This window comes from Tenebrio molitor, chromosome 4 (genome assembly GCF_963966145.1).
Source record: "Tenebrio molitor chromosome 4, icTenMoli1.1, whole genome shotgun sequence".
NCBI lineage: Eukaryota > Metazoa > Arthropoda > Insecta > Coleoptera > Tenebrionidae > Tenebrio > Tenebrio molitor.
The window spans coordinates 22,210,682-22,227,118 of record NC_091049.1 but is presented as its reverse complement, the minus strand read 5'-3'; the positions used below and the strand labels follow the sequence as shown (position 1 = coordinate 22,227,118).

Genomic DNA, 16,437 nt, shown 5'->3' with positions numbered 1-16,437 from the left:
TCAAAAATGATCTTTTGGAATTTTGGATTTTGTGGTAACAGAAAGTTAGCAAAGAAGTGCGGTTGTTCGATATCGGATGCAAATTATGTGTAACTTTCGAAATTTTACTTTGGTTTTTGGAAAAGCCAAAGCCGACGTGCATACAAATGTAGATTTGGTTGATTTACATTATTAAATGATGATGTGAAAACTGAATAAATTACAGGATCCAACTTTCCCTAAATTCTTTTTAACAGGTTGAGTCAACAAATTAGGAGTGTTTTAAAATGGCTTTAAGATTAGACAAACATGCGTTCTGTTTAGATATTTTTTGTGGTTTTGCAATTCACTTAAAATGACTCACTTGGTGATAACTCCTGAGAAATGAGGTTCCGGCTTTAACTTTTGCAAATGAGTAGTAAAATGTGAGTGTGATGGAATGTTCAGGAAGACTGATTCTTCCTTGTTTGTTGGAAACTGGATGAGATAAAATCACATCTGTAAAGAATTTACTAGTTATTTGCATTTTACAATTTTTGGCTCAAAATTTGTTTTTTTTTTAATAAAGAAATATATCCAATTAACTATTTCACACTTGTAAAGATAGCACTATTTTAATGACCATTAAAAAGGCAATAAAGTTTATGAGGTATTTAATTTAAGAAAAAAGTTGTCAGTCTGTGATGGTGATGTCTCACGTAGCAAAGATTTTAAATAATAAATCCTACTTCTTTGGCATGTAGTACCATAGTATTTTGCATAGTATTTTTATTAATGATTGTATTAAATTAATGTCATTATAAATTATTGCAGTCCAAGTTAGCATCAAAGCGGAATGTAAAATTTATAGTTGCCGCTCCTCATGAAAATGATCAAAATTATGTGAATAAGTGAATACACACAATTGACACTATTGACAGTTTGCCCCACATTAGAGTTACGTTTCTATAGAGCGGCAAAAAATTCATAACGTGGGCATGGCTTGCTTTGACTACAATCATTTATAATGACCCTGTGTATCTAATTCATAATGAATTCACTATTGCGTTTATTTGTACGACAACTACAATAATTGTGGTTGAATAACTTATCTGTGGATTATACAGGCAAAGCCAATTTGCACAATTCATGACCTGACCCAAAAGCAAAATTGAGTTTTTGAAAATCTGTAAAAAATTCTTCTGCTGTTGATAACTTGTACATTTGTAAAAGTAATACGAAAATGTTTGTAGAAAATAGAGGAATCAAAACATTTCATGCTAGAATTCACAATGTTTTTGGGATGACAATTGAGAACACGTGAACAGATGCATTGTCACCGGACACAGTACTTTCTTCTAGATCTAGACCATTTAGTAATTTTCTTGTGAGATTTTACTTGTGTAATTTATTCAGAACGTCAACACGTTACACTTCTTCTCTAAACTCTTTGGAGGCAATAGTCACGATTAATTATTCCCTAGGAGATTTTGTAAACTGAACCCATTATTTTTTCGGCAAGGGGAGTTGCCGTTTCAACTGTCATGTTTTGATTCTCCTTTCGTATAAAAATGAGGTGATTGCTTTGTATTTCAGCCGTACCTTTCTTAAACCGTCTCAAATCCTTCTTTAAACCTGGGAATATGAACATACTTTTGTTGTACCGTGCAATCGAAAATAAAAAAAAACGAGATGGCCATGATTAATACACTTCAGTTGGCAGCACGTAAAAATTTAATTCAAATGTCATCAGATGTCATTAATTACAATAGTAACTGTCATCCCGGACTTTCAACACACTTACCAACAACTTGCCTTGATTGTTTTCTTTTTCCACACCTGAAAAACAACGTGTTCAAAAGCAATTACTGAGAACTGCAATTTAATTGATGTCCCGACTTTGCGAAGGTCATTTGAAAACATGAAGCGAAGAGAGTAGCATTATGTTTGGAAGCTGAAGGCAGACATTTGGAACATTTACTCTTCGTAAATACGTTTGGAGCTCCTCATGATTCTTTTACAACCGACAGGTCACACATAATTCACACCTTTATGAAAATCAAGATTTCAACGTTCTCCAAATCAGTAACTTTTAAGACTGACATCTGAATATTGAAATTTTAACGAATTGCCATTGCCAACTGAAATTTTTGGTCACAGCCAACTCGAATTGTACTATTGTAGTACTCCACACGCAAGTATAAACACTCATCAAGGAAATTCTTGCTGAAAACCGGTGCTTTTTTGGTTTTTCGCTTATATGTCAGAAACCAAAGGAGATATCACAAAAATTCCAATTGCATAAAAGTTTGTTTTTACGCTCTAAGTATAAGACTGTAAATAGAAAATGAAAAAGTAAAAATTCCATGTTTTTTCTAAAAAATATCTTTTTTCAAAAACTGACAAATAAAGTTTATATTTACATAACAACTATATGACACGAAACGACATCCAGAACGTAAAAGTATTTTCGCATTGTGCAATATTTGCTATTTGGTTCCTATCACAATTAGTTTCGAATGTTTTCTTTTATTCTAAAATACAGAAGTCATTTCGCAATCTAGAATCAAAATTAATAGTTTATATATTTTTTTATCTATCATCGTGGGATAAGTTATACCATATCGCACTCATTTTAGAAGCGTAATAGTCTGCTTATCCCAATGAGTGCGGTAATGAAATTATTACCGCACTAATGCGCTAATAAAATTAACAACCCACAAATCCAAGGCAACAACAAGCAAATTACACTACAAAACAATAGTTTCACCTCCGAAAAATTTAAAATTCCTTTTTGTTGTAATTCGGTAAGTAAGACGTGAGGATAGACCATTACGCGTTGCTATCATCTTGAAAAAAATTTGTTCCTATCGTCACCTTGATTAATAATAGAGTAATACAATCAAAGTGAGGCTATTTTAATACAATTTCAGCGGTGATAGATGATTCTTCACAATACGTGCGTTAATAATGTCTATACCCCACTTATATCGTCAATAACTATTATTTGTCATCTGGCAAATTTTTTCGTAACAGTTTTTCTCGTCAAATTTCTAGGCAACAAGCTTTCACTGAAAACAGAAAATTATCAAGGGTAATACGATATTACTCTGACAAAGGTGTATCTGATCTCTTCAAGCCAATTTGAAAAATGTCATGCACACGTACTGTTTTTCCTATTTTACATTTGCGGTTGAGTTTTCGTCACAATTTTATTGTCATTGAAACAAATAATAATTACCTGCAGTTGAGTTTAATTAGTGATTAGAAAACGAGAAGAAAAAAATCGCTAGGCCTAATTCTTAATATTAAGTAGAAATCGGCTGCAAAAAATTTAAAACTTGTACGAACATGACACCGTTTTACCAATTGTTTACTATGTCAACAGAGTTAGCTGTTATCTGAAACTAATGATTTCAACCAATTAATAACAATACACTCGTTACAACACCGTTAGAGAATGACCAGACAAAGTCGAGAGAAATTTGACTGCTTATTTTGGTGTTCTTTTAATTTCACTTTAATAATCATGGTTCTTAACATAGCATAGATGTCCAGTATGGTTTGAAGAAAGTGGGTGCAATATCATGTATATATGATAAGCAATTTTATATTGTTGGCTAATTACAAATGTGGTGAGGCTTTTTAATTAAAAATTCTTGATTAAAAAATGAAGGTGTTTAATATTAAATCATTTTTATTTGGTACTTACAACGTTACTGAGCAAATAGACGGTTTTTTTACTAAAAATAACATTATCTAATGACTATGCATTCACATTGAACACAGCAGAAAACTTGTATCACTCATGTGAAAGATCTCTGGAACTTTTGAATCCCACTCGATAAGACAGAAAATTGGCACTGAGCTTGTTATGAGGCAGTGATGTTGGGACATTTGTCCCCTAACTTCACGTTGAATTGAACTCTCAAGTCCCTTTTCTTCCTCGTACTTGGTGTCAACCAATAGGATTTAACTAGATCGGCCCCTTTTTCCCCGATCATGATGACCGGAGCATTCAAGTTGCCGTTGGTAATCTTGGGCATTATCGAAGCGTCGATAACTCTCAACCCCGCAACTCCGTAAACTCGAAGTTGTGGATCAACCACGGCGTAGGGATCTGTCGCTGGTCCCATTTTTGCTGTGCACGAATAGTGGTAGATCGACAAGGTGTACTGTCTGACGGCGCAATCCCAATATTCGTCGGTCAGAGGTGGTAAGTGTTTGCAATTGGGTAGAGGTTTGGCGTAAAACCGCGACCCAAACTTCTTGAGAGCTTGCGTTTCGCCGTACGCGATAGCAGCTTTGACTCCTTCTCTGAGCACCCACACGTCGTGAGGGTCTGTGAGGTAACCGTGGTACAGGAGGGGATAATCGAAAGGATTGTTCGAACGCAGTTTGATTTCGCCTCGACTTTTGGGCCTCAACATCATAGGGAAGATCCCAAAAGTGTCTTTGTAGTTGATTTCCGAGAAGACCTCGTTGTAGAACTCGTCGCTTAATCCGTGCGCTTTCTTCACTTGAGTACCGCCATCTGCAGAAGCCGAGGTACTGGTCGCCATGAACTCCATATCGGGCCAATCATCACTCTTGTTGGTGTATTTGGTGGGTATGAAACCCACCACTTCTAGACCGATGCTAGACGTCAAAGGTCCGTCTTCTTTGATGGCGTATCTTAAAGCTGTGTTCAAATTGACTAGTCGATTGATCACTAGACTAATAGGGTAATCTATCAGAAAAGCTAACCCTCCTACGGCGATGTGGTCTTGCAGGTTTTGCCCAACACCGGGAGAGTCGTGGATCACTTTGATCCGTTTGTCTTGGAGATGTGCAGCTGGCCCCACTCCGCTCAACATCAAGAGCTGCGGAGTGTTGAGAGCTCCCGCCGATAGGATCACTTCTTTTCGTGCAAGCACGACGTGTTTGTGACCATTCTTGACAAACTCGACTCCGTAGGCACGTCGGGTTTTGGGGTCGATTAGAACTTTGGTCACGTGAGACCACAAAGAGATGTGGAGGTTTTTTCTCAGCTTGATGGGTCGCAGAAACGCTTTGGCTGTGCTGCAGCGTGATCCTCTCCGCATTGTGAACTGATAGAACGCGAAACCTGTCTGTTTTTCACCGTTTATGTCTCGAATTTCGTAACCCATCTCTTGGGCTGCTTCCATGAAGGCCACTCCAAGGGGGGTCACGTATGGATTGTCTTGTACTGTTTGGTAACCACCTGCAACGCACCAAGTTAGTGTTTGGAGTTTGTGGAATTGACAGACCCACCTGTAGCGTGGTATTTGACATTTTTCGCCAAGTAGGGATTCCGCTGGTCTTCGCTCTTGAGAAAATACGGTAGAACGTCTTCGTAGGACCATCCTTCGTTGCCCAGATGCGCCCAGTTGTCAAAGTCACGCCGATTGCCTCTAATGTAGAGCATGGTGTTGAGAACACTGGAACCTCCTAGTACTTTACCTCGTGTCCAACTGCATCTCTTCTCTGTCATCGCAAGACAAGCAGTATCTGACGGCTCAGTTCTAAGGCAAAACGTGTCACTATCGACCAGATTGATTTGTGATTGCTTACTTGTAACCCCAGTCGAGTTTGCTCTTGTGCAGGTAGAGACTCAATATTGGAACATCTGAAATTTCGGTTTCGTGTCCTCCAGCTTCCAACAGCAAGACCTTCCAGTTGGGAATTTCGGTCAAGCGATTGGCGACAACTGACCCAGCTGATCCGCCGCCGACCACGATGAAATCGTATTCGCGATCGACTTGTTTGCGATCTAGCGGTCGGTTTTCTGGATCAAACTGATCATAATGGAAGTAGGCTAAGGCTGCTAGCAAGAAAGGCAAGATGGCGATTTTTCCAGCACCGATTATGGCAACTCCTGCTTTAATTGAAGCCAACACTGTCGGCAAGACAATGTGAAAGGCCATTCTCTAGTTCCGATCGGTTTTCTATTACTCAATACCCTTTTCCGTCGAAACGAAGGTATCCACATTGATGCCAGATGAGATTTGATCCGTCGTGCAGTCATCTAGGAAGTCGATTCTGCAAATATGTGGTCGTAAGATAAATAGATATTTTGATTAATGAGAGTGCGCAGGTGTCTGGTGCAACGGTTACTTTCACTGATTTTGATCTTGCCTCGAGGTCACGGGCAGTATTGTCGCATCATTACTTTCACAAAATACTACCATAAAACGGCTTTAAACTGTGAAGGTTGTTACACCTTTTTACTGATTGTTTGGCTGGTTTACCAATATTCGGGTTACGTTCACTTGCTCTCTCGCGTGACAAATATAATAACTTTTTGTCCTGAAATATAGTTTACGGTTGTTGACCATAAGTCCCTTCTAGATTCATTCACTTTATGATTATGGTGTTGCAATATTAAGCGGAAGTTTACCATGCGTATGGAAACAAGAGACAAATTGATACCAACATATGTAGAGCAAGATTTTCTGGGAATTTCTTTTCTTTGTGGTCATTTTCAATGACAGAATTGCCAAAAATGACAGTGAACTAAAGTTCAGATGTGTTTTTTAAATTTAGTTTTATTGCCGGTTGTGAAGAATTTCAAAAAGAATTTACCGCCCAAGCAGTCGATCATTCTTATGACAACGTTTACGAAGTTGTCAGGAAAAGTGTTGAATTATATAGAGCAAACGGGAGTTTGCACATCCATTTGAAGATGTGGTGTCATTAGGCAAATATACAGATATTTTTTTCTATCCATAGATTATTTTGACAATTTTTTTTCGCACTGTAGAAAATTATACAGGATTATTATAAATGTTTCTAACATTGTAGTTGACTGGGCAGTTAATTTTAGGTGTGCCGCTTTATATACATACATTCCTACATGACAGTTGACAGATTTCCGTCAATACCGCCACCTATCTGCGATACTAGCCAGTCTGTTAGGAGGCTAGCGGCACATCCAAATTTGTGTGGTTTTCTACGTCAACTATGATGTTAGAAACATTTATAATAACCATGTATTTTCTTCTCATTTGGGATCAGACAGCAGAACAAAGCTCTACTGTCTCATGTAATGTTCACGTTGCAAAATAATGTTGATACAACATGTATGAAAATGTTTATTAATTTTTTGGATCGTGGTTAATTTGTCCGTTTCCAATCTGGTCTGTGGTTTACAAGATTTGCGATGAAATAGAAAGCGGATTTCGTGGAGTTTCCTAATTATTATTATTTTGGAAATTTGGAAATGTTTTGCTCATCGGTTGTATAACATGATGATCAAATTATATTGGCCATAACAAACTACTTACATTACGTTACGTTGTCACAACATCGAAAGGAGGTGTATAAAGTTCTATTTTGACTTAACTGAAAGCTTTTAGTGGTAGTTACAGAAACTGGATCTGGAAATTAACATCAAATTCAAAATGATGCTGAGCAAACGGCGCCTCTCCGAAAAAAGACAAAGATCTAAACAACTTCTTTTGGTGTTGAAACCAATAGAAGTAATTAACAAACAATCTAGTTGCAGATCTGTTCTTGAAGTTGGAAATTTATCATTTCTTAATACATATCTCTCATTGAACTCGTGTCGCAATTATTTGTAATTTTATTAAGGTTATTCACCGTGACATATAGACCTATTACATATTTTTTTAGAATAAGTATAATTATTTTCAATTTTTTTTAATTTACGTTCTGCAAGAATGAAAATATAATTAACGAAAGAACTTTTTCTTTGTAATTTAAATGTCAATGTTAGCAAATAATGATTACTGAAATATTTTTTTTTGTTTCTCATTAAAATTGTTAAAGATGACATCTTCAAAGATTTTTGTAGCATGTATTTCTAAGTTCTTATACAATTTTCCGTATTTGGTGAAAGTGCAACATTGCGTTTTAACGTATTGCTTATAAAATTGTTAAATGCATGCTATAGTAAATGTTGCAACGATCGTAAAAACTCTACTTAGAACAAGAAGCAAAAACAACGTAAGTTTGTTTTTAGAATCTGCGTCTCTAATAGGTCTATTATTGTATTAAATTTGGAGTCGTTTATGGCTATCTCTTAAAGCACTCGTAGTTTAATAGATCTCTAGAAATTTTTTATCAATATTTCAGTGTATTAGTGTCATTTACACCAAAAAACTTCGAATATTAATGTTCAAACTCTACTTTTTAACATACTTATGTTGCAGACCTTGAATTACCAATTAATACAAAATTCCCTAGAATTTTTAATTTTTATTTAAAAATTAAAACAAGGGTGCAAATTCTAAAAAATCACATAAAAAAACTCGTTTTATAAGGGCATTGGCGCACTCGTCCCATACAAAACTCCCCTACGGGTCGTTTTCTACACTTGGGACTCGTGCGCCAAATCAACCCTTATAAAAGTCGTTCTTTAATATAGTATAGTAGTATCGGGTGTCCATTTAAATTTCCGGTCAAAGTTGGCGTTGAAGAGTCGATTGTGAACGCACCTCTCGTGTAAAAACACAAACAACTGTAAGATTTAAACAGCTGATCCGTAATCTGTAATCCGTAGTGCGTTCACAATCGACTCTTCAACGGCAACTTTGATCGGAAATTTAAATGAACACCCGATATTTTTTCATGTTCGAGCATACAAAAATATTTTAGTATTTTGTGGATTATTTGAGACACTAGATTACTAATTAATAATTAACATAGTAAATAATTGCGGTTTACAATCGATCATTGATAAATGTAGGATTTGCGGAACTGAAGGGGAAACCATTGAACATATCATTTCTTCTTGCACCGTTTTGGCTCAAAGCGAATATAAAAAACGTCATGATATATTCGCAAAAATTATACACATGAATTTAGCAGTTAAATTCAATTTATTAAAGGATACACAACCACATTACATTTATAAACCAGAAAGTTGTTTAGAAAATGACAATTACAAATTATATTTTGATCGGACAGTTTTAACTGACATTCACATTCAGCATAACAGACCAGACATTATTATTTAAATAAACAACAAAAGCAAGCATATCTTTTAGATATAGCTGTTCCAAATTCACACAATATAACACAGACATATAATACAAAAATTAATAAATATTTAGAACTCTCCGTTGCTATGAGAAATCTTTGGTGTTTAGAAAAAATTTCGATTTTACCATTTATAATTTCAGCAACAGGAATAGTACCCCAATCTCTTTTTAAAAATTTAAAAATTTTGGACTTAGAGAACACATTGGTGGTTGAAATTCAAAAAGGTATATTATTATACTCATCGTGAGGAAATTCCTTAACATTGACACAGAACATAAAACACAAAAAAGTCAAAATGCGGAGGCGAGACGCCGGTAATTATGTTGTTAAGCACTGCACTATTACTTGATAGTATTATCCGTAATAGTGTATGTACTCCGGCAAAATTGCCGTGCCGCCGGGTGGAGGTGGGATACGAGACTTGTAGTATCAGATAAATAGGATTAAATTGTAGCGACTCTACATTGAAATAAATTGAATTCTGCGTAACGCAGCTTGTGAAATAATAAATGAAAAATAATTAAACCTTGTAATGAACCGGCGAAAATTGCTATGCGCTGTTATTACATCAGATTTCTGCAATATCAGATTCAGAACCAATGATCACTCACAACGGAATCGGAAATAGTGACTTGTTATGCAGTTGTTAATGAAATGGAGTTGCATATTTTAATAAAATAAGCGGGAAAGTTGCAACAATTTTGATAGTTGTCTTGACTTGTTTAAAGGAAATAGCGACAAATGCGTAAACGTCACTTTTTGTTTGAATTTCTTCTGAATGAAATTACGTAACGTTGTTATATCAGGTAGTCTAAAACATCTTATTTACTGTCACGCTAGTTAAATTTATTACAAGATTTTTTACGACTTTGTTGGAACACGTTAATTATGATGCTGTTCCCGTAATTTTGATTTTTGATTTAGTGAGAAAAGAGAAATTGTTTTCTAGTTGTCTCGACATTTACATAAATGTTTTGCAATTTTGGAAAATTAATTTATGACGTCAAACGTGATTTTTGTTCTTCGCTTTCCCACATTTTGCAACTAAGAATAATCACTAAATGTCATTTTCTTTGAAGTTATTGTGCTACACTTAGCGTTGTTGAATGAAGTTTCAATATTATTTTGTTGATTCTTTGTAGAGAAAGTTTGTAAAAAAGTTGCATTTTACATTTGATTTATAAAAATTTCGAAAACCAAGGTCCTGACTATGACTATGACTATGAATAAGAATAAGTCAGTAGTGTGCATTACTTTCAAAATATAAGAATATTTTAAATGCAGCACGATTTAAGCAAATCTATTATTAGTTAAGTAAAGGGGAATATTTTACCATTAAGATTAGTTCGGCATTTTATAGCTGTACGAAGGAATAATATTACAGTAAATGGTTGTTGATTATTAATTTGATAAACTGATTAACAATTTCTTCAACGGACGCTGAACAGAAGTAAAATTGTTTGGTGGGTATAAATAAGAAATTTTATCTTCTTAGACAAATTGATCTAACATATTAGATTTTAATAACTTTACATTTAAGCTCAATTTAAAGTTTTATTACTTCTGCCTTATTTATGGCACTGCAAAGGTTATAAAACTTATAATTTTTATAAACCGTTCACTTAATTAATTACACAAATAATAATTCCTCGTATTTTTCAATAAATACTGAACTTTGAAAACTAGAAGTGTGAACTGGAAATTTAAACAACAGAAATTACAAAAATGCCAAAATCGTTTCCGTAAAAAACAGGTGGTCCAGCTGCGTGACCATGAAAGATTTACGAGATCACTTCCAGATTCAACTTTTATTTCAAGGTACAAGTCCATTTCTCTCTTTACAACTTTTCATTTTAAGGAATTTAATTATTGCCGCCTTTAGAGAAAACACGTTTGGTGTTGGCGAAAATTTTTGGTGCAATGGAAATTTGGTGTTGCGTAATAAAGAAAGTTGATATTTACAACGTGACTCGTCCATTTACAAATTCTCCAACATATTTGTCTAATTGTTTTTATTTTAATAACGTCTAAAACCAAATAAAGTATAATTAAATCGAAAGGATTTTTGAAGAAATAGTAGATTATGCACCGAGGGGGTGTAGTGCATGGGCTCCACCTGGGGTAAAAATCATGCACTCCCGAGGTGCATATACTTGAAAATAGCCGAAAATTTGTAAATTATTTTTAACTGTCAAGTTGTGTCATGTTGACAGTTAACAATAATTTTAAAACTGTCAGCTTTTTTCAGTTATTATTATTTTCTAAGGTGGTGTTAATTATGGCTTTGTTAAGTAGTTATCAAGTATTTATTCTCTATTTGCATTAGAATTAAACAGCTTGTATTAACCAGCAAAGGCACTATTTTGCAGATTTACCATTTACTGTTAAAACCTGGATGAAGTGGTGCAAAAATGAGCATTTTAAATTACTGAAACAATTAACTATTTATGACTATTTTTAAATTAACTGCTGGCTTTCTAACTCAAGACTTAAATTCCGTGTCGAAGCAAATAAACACAACCTTGTAAAACACTATAAAAATGTGTAATAATCCGAAGGGATCAATAGCTTACCATCACGTCCAAATTTGTTTGTATCGGGAGCTTCCATTGAACACTGAATCCCAAGCACGTGCATGAATATTCTTGGCGTCGCTTCAGTATCTAGTGTAAGGTCTTGAACACTACTGTTGAATCAACGATATTGACCAGTGAAAGTTTAAATTACTATGTCTCTGACTGTGTGAGTACTATCTTACCTCCGCGTCGGCAAAGAGTGGTCTACAAAGGTTGCTCCATCGAATGTACTATAAGAAGTAAGGGATCAAGTGGGGATTTCGCGAAGGAGTTAATGTGGCTATTAGCTGACAAATGTTGGATAATTTTGTCTTACAAATTAGCTAATTGTATGGTAATTTCGTCAACACGCTGGTATCTTCCTCGTGAGTAATTATTAGATAATTGTATCGTTTAGAAATTGGGTTTATTGTTTGCTACGAAGTTTTTACTTCGCATGCTAGTACCAACACTAATTTACATCTTTGAATATTTTATTTTGTTGCTCTCGCGGAGGTATATTTGAACATTTTATGGTGTTTGTTGTGGTTAACACAGTTTAGACTGTAAAAGTTTACGTCAACATAAGTTTTGCGTATTGTCTACGCAAAGGAAGTTGCCCTTAGGTTGTCTTGCGCATGGTCGAGCGGAAGTTCCGTCGTGACGGGTTTGAATATAATGTGGGGAAAGTAATGAGCAATTAACAAGCGCCATGCTCCACCTCACCGAAGAATCGTGCTGAGGCTCCTCTTGTAGAGTACTCTGTGGTACTGAGAAACAATTCAATTAAAGGGTAGATAAAATCCATTCACGTTGTTTTGGCATAATGGGAGCTGTCTGTTGAATTAGGTTATGTTTTTCTAAGTTTGAGGTTATAAATAGCGTCAGTGTCTAGTGCATTGTTCTAGTGCAGTAGAAGTATACTAGACATCGCGGTTTTTGTGTGGTAATCAATAGATGTGACGTTGGGCCCAAAACACTTTCGATTGAACGTCTTGAAGAAAAAATGCGTAATTGGTTCTTGCGAAAGGTGGAACCATAGATTGATAGGTTGATGATCCACATCTTCAAGACAATTAATAATAATAATAATAGTAATTACATTTATTGTCGTCATAATAATACATGACATGTCAAAAATTTAGGACAGCACATTACGTTACAATGGAGTAACACGTTGAAAACATTAAAAGTACAAGCCTAAGAACTTCTCGTATGAAGACATTATTCATTAGCACAGTTCGGACCTCTTTTGAAAACTTTGTTCTATTGAAGCATCTCTTACCAATTGTGAAGCATCTGTTCACGAATCTACAGTAAATATACAGAGATGTTTAATAGAATATTTACTTATTAAAGTTGTAATTTCAAAATTAAAACTGCACCATTTGCTGCTTCAGTAATTTCTTCAGGTTCTTCTGTAGAACGAAGCGTCGTCAAGGATTTTTTTAAATTTATTAAAAATTAATAAATGTCAATTAAAATGTCAATGAATTAGGTTTTAAAAAACAACTTTTTGGTTTTTAATCGTACTTTGGTAGTGAAAGAAATTGTATACAGGGTGTATCTGAAATATGTTAATTTTAACCAGTGGAAGAACTCGACAATTTATGAAACTTTTCTCTATAACATTTTGCAAATGTTTTCCAAAATTTTTACCCCCCCCCCTTTTTACCAAACGGGTCGTTTTGTAAGATTAACTAGTCTCTATTTTTTTGTAACCATGAGAATTTTAACTTTAATTAATTAATTTTTTCTACAACAATGTAACTTTTTTGACGAGGCTCCGTCAGAAATTTTTTGCCCTTACCCATAGGCGGGTATACATTTTGATAGCTAATTTATTCCAAATTTTAAATCAATTTCTAACGCTTTTTCGTAAAAGTTTAAAATAGAAAAAACGTTTCATTTAAGGATGAACTGGAGTAACATTGAAAAATGGCGAAATTTTCTTAAAATTGGTACAATAGTCCTTTCATCCATTCTAAAGTACTGTGCCAAATTTAAAAAAATTTGGTCGAGGAATTTTAAAGTTATTAGTATTACCATTTAAAGTTTCGGGATATTTTACACGTGTTCTTATGAGAAATGGAGCAATGGTCGCATAAAAATTGATAAAAAACATATTTCAAAAAGGCCAATTTTTGTTAAATTTTTCACACATAAAGTATCGATATCGTAGAATTTTCTAATGAATTTACAAAAAAAGTTGGTCGAGGATTTTCCTTGTAATCGCTAATTACATGTGGAAAAACACGGTTTTTGAGGTTATGTATCTGTTTTAATTTCAATAAAAGTGAACAAAATTGACGTCGGTATGCAACTTACACTCATATCGCACGTTTTACTGCAGTTACGTTAAGAACTTTAACAGAAATCAATGAAAATTGAAATTCAGTATGCTTTTGTTTACTTTCACGTACAGTCTTAGTCAAAAGATTGTTAAATCACATGTAAGTAATTATCTAAATATCAAGAAAATAAACACAAAATTTACTTGCAACTCATTACAATTCGTTTCCAAAAATTAATAGTATATTATATATTGAGGGAGAGAAATGCATGATTTTTCCTAAGGTGCAGTTTGTAGCCAGAGGGCGAAGCCCGAGGGCTACAAAGCACCGAGGGAAAAATGAGCATTCTCTCCAGAAGTATATATACTATCTATTTTTTTCACGGTAGGGAGTAGAAACAGCACAAAAATCTCAAATTTTAAGAATAAAAAAATGATGACAAATGAATTGTCATCTTTCGATGAATTTAATGGAATTAGTAGTTGCCTTGACAACACAATTAGATTTTTGTCACAACAGTCAAAAAAAAATGAAAACTCCCATTAGATTTTTGTCACAACTGTCAAAAAAATGAAAACTCCCTAGGGAGCATATTTGCTCCCTAGGGAGAAAATGCTCTACTTCTGTCACGATGTTGACATCCGAAAAGTTTATTTCTACTCCCGATCGTGAAAAAAAACTATTTTTTCAAATATTGATTTCTCGTAATAAACGTTTCATAGCATTATAATAATTCCGCAACTTTTTGCTGAGATTGTTACTCCAGTTCATCCTTAACAAGCTCTGCCACGTGTTAAAATTAACACACGCATTTTAAATACACCCTGTATACATTTTAGGAGAAAATGCTAATTTTGCTTGGGTGATTTGTTGAAAAACGTTTCATTTAACAAGCTCTGTTATGTGTTAAAATTAACACGCGCATTTTAGCTACACCCTGTATACATTTCAGGAGAAAATGCTAATTTTGCCCTCGGGCTTCGCTCTCTGTCCACGTAATAAATTTAATCACTAATAGAACTCTTTAAAATAAACATTTTTTACATATTGATCTTTTTTTACATTTTTCTAACCCCTAATTTGACACTTGAGTGGGTCTGAATTTTAGGATTCAAATTATATTTAATTTTAACTCTATTTGGAAGAATTTGCGGAAAAAATTATAAATATATTTTTTTTATTTTATTCCTATTGGTGGTTAAATTTATTTCGTGAACTTCCATAACACCCGGTATATTCGTACTACGAGTATTACATTGTGCTTAGTTTTGCGATTTTCTTTTACTGTATTTGTTACAAAATATGCAAAAAGATAAAAAACAAGCCTCAAGAGCTTAGGAAACAATTGAATGTGTAATTAAGATGTCAATCTAATTTTTTTAAAGCGCATCCTTTCAGATCATTCTCATTTTTCGGTCGCTTTTTACTTTCACGCGTCATGACGCCATGAACATTTTTTATGGCATATTTAGGTAAACGCTGAATTTCCTAATTCGATCATATTATCTAAGTGTGGATAGTTTTCAAAATATACACATTTAAAATTTAAAAAAATTGATTTCACCTGGAGCTCAGTTTTTTATAATCAGGAAGTTGCAAGTAATTTATTTCCGTTTTTTACTTTGCAAATTACATACTGTTATACAGGCTGTCCCAAAATTAGCGTACTAACTACTTTATCAAGGAAAAAAAAAGCGTACACGTCTTGAGAGCTACTGTAAATGGGGATAAAATTAATTAACCGTTTCCAAGAAAACGTATTACGGTATTACTGACATTTTGTATGTATGTCAAATGTGTAAAAATTGCTTTTTATAAATTTTTAAATTGTTAGATTGTTGCCTTTTTCTATAAATTTACGAATAAAAGTTTGAGTTGTGTTTGTAATAATTCAGTAATTGGTAATACATACTTACCTAATAAATAAGACAAAACATTTTCAACATTAAAATCTCTGAAAAATACATCGATAAAATCCAGCTATCAGCATGGGTTTTGTTACAGGTTTCTAAGTAACAATAATTGTCCAAAATTGTGCTCACTACTTGTACGCTTTTTTTTAAATAGAAGTGTACATGGAAAAAATGTTTTTGGGACACCTGTATGTTGCCTTGAAATTGAATCGACAACAATTCGACTTGTAATAGAGCAATCCTCAGTTTGATTAAAAAAAAAAATAACTTCCGGCAAGAAAAATCAGAGATCACGGAATGATTTTGTGGAAATGAAAAAATCATGCAGAAAAGATTTAACACTAATGTGATGATTCAGTTAAAAAATGACGGTAGACATTTTTGCAAATTAGATTTCCTACCTAATCTCACTTCTGAGATGGTCCTAGAACCTTTATTAATATTTTAGTCAAAGGTAACACTTGGTTCAAGCAAGAACATTAGTAGTGTGGTTGCATTCTATGCAATTGGGGTTAAAAAGTGTGGACAAAATGTAGGTTGTGTCGTAGTAACACATAAAGACACTTTTTCCTCAAATTGTAAACGCTTCGAACTGTTATCCAAAGCTCGACCTCGAGCGCCGATAATGACCGTCAACGGCGTCAACCGCTTTCACTTTTATAGATTTTTCTCTTCATCTCGTTTGTTGGGTTGCGCACACCTTGCACTGAT

The 16,437-nt window shown here is 34.2% G+C and overlaps 2 protein-coding genes across 2 annotated transcripts in view; one reads left to right on the top strand and one right to left on the bottom strand.

The window, feature by feature from the left end:
- Flo2 (flotillin-2) overlaps positions 1-16,437 on the top strand; it is a 152,371-nt gene that overhangs the window by 101,024 nt on the left and 34,910 nt on the right. The gene's annotated exons all lie outside the window — the stretch shown is intronic.
- LOC138127999 (glucose dehydrogenase [FAD, quinone]) lies at positions 3,622-11,742 on the bottom strand. The gene is made up of 4 exons (XM_069044182.1): positions 11,538-11,742; positions 5,533-6,000; positions 5,233-5,483; positions 3,622-5,182 (listed from the first exon to the last, which is right to left on the bottom strand). Exons 2-4 carry the CDS (start codon positions 5,883-5,885, stop codon positions 3,831-3,833), a joined length of 1,956 nt encoding a protein of 651 aa, XP_068900283.1. The 5' UTR covers positions 5,886-6,000; positions 11,538-11,742; the 3' UTR covers positions 3,622-3,830.

Coding starts and splice junctions, on each gene's coding strand:
- LOC138127999 (XM_069044182.1), bottom strand. CDS start 5,885: ATGGCCTTTCACATTGTCTTGCCGACAGTGTTGGCTTCAATTAAAGCA. Junction 5,484..5,532: donor AAACTCGACTGGGGTTACAA/GTAAGCAATCAC, acceptor GTTTTGCCTTAG/AACTGAGCCGTCAGATACTG. Junction 5,183..5,232: donor TGTCAAATACCACGCTACAG/GTGGGTCTGTCA, acceptor GGTGCGTTGCAG/GTGGTTACCAAACAGTACAA.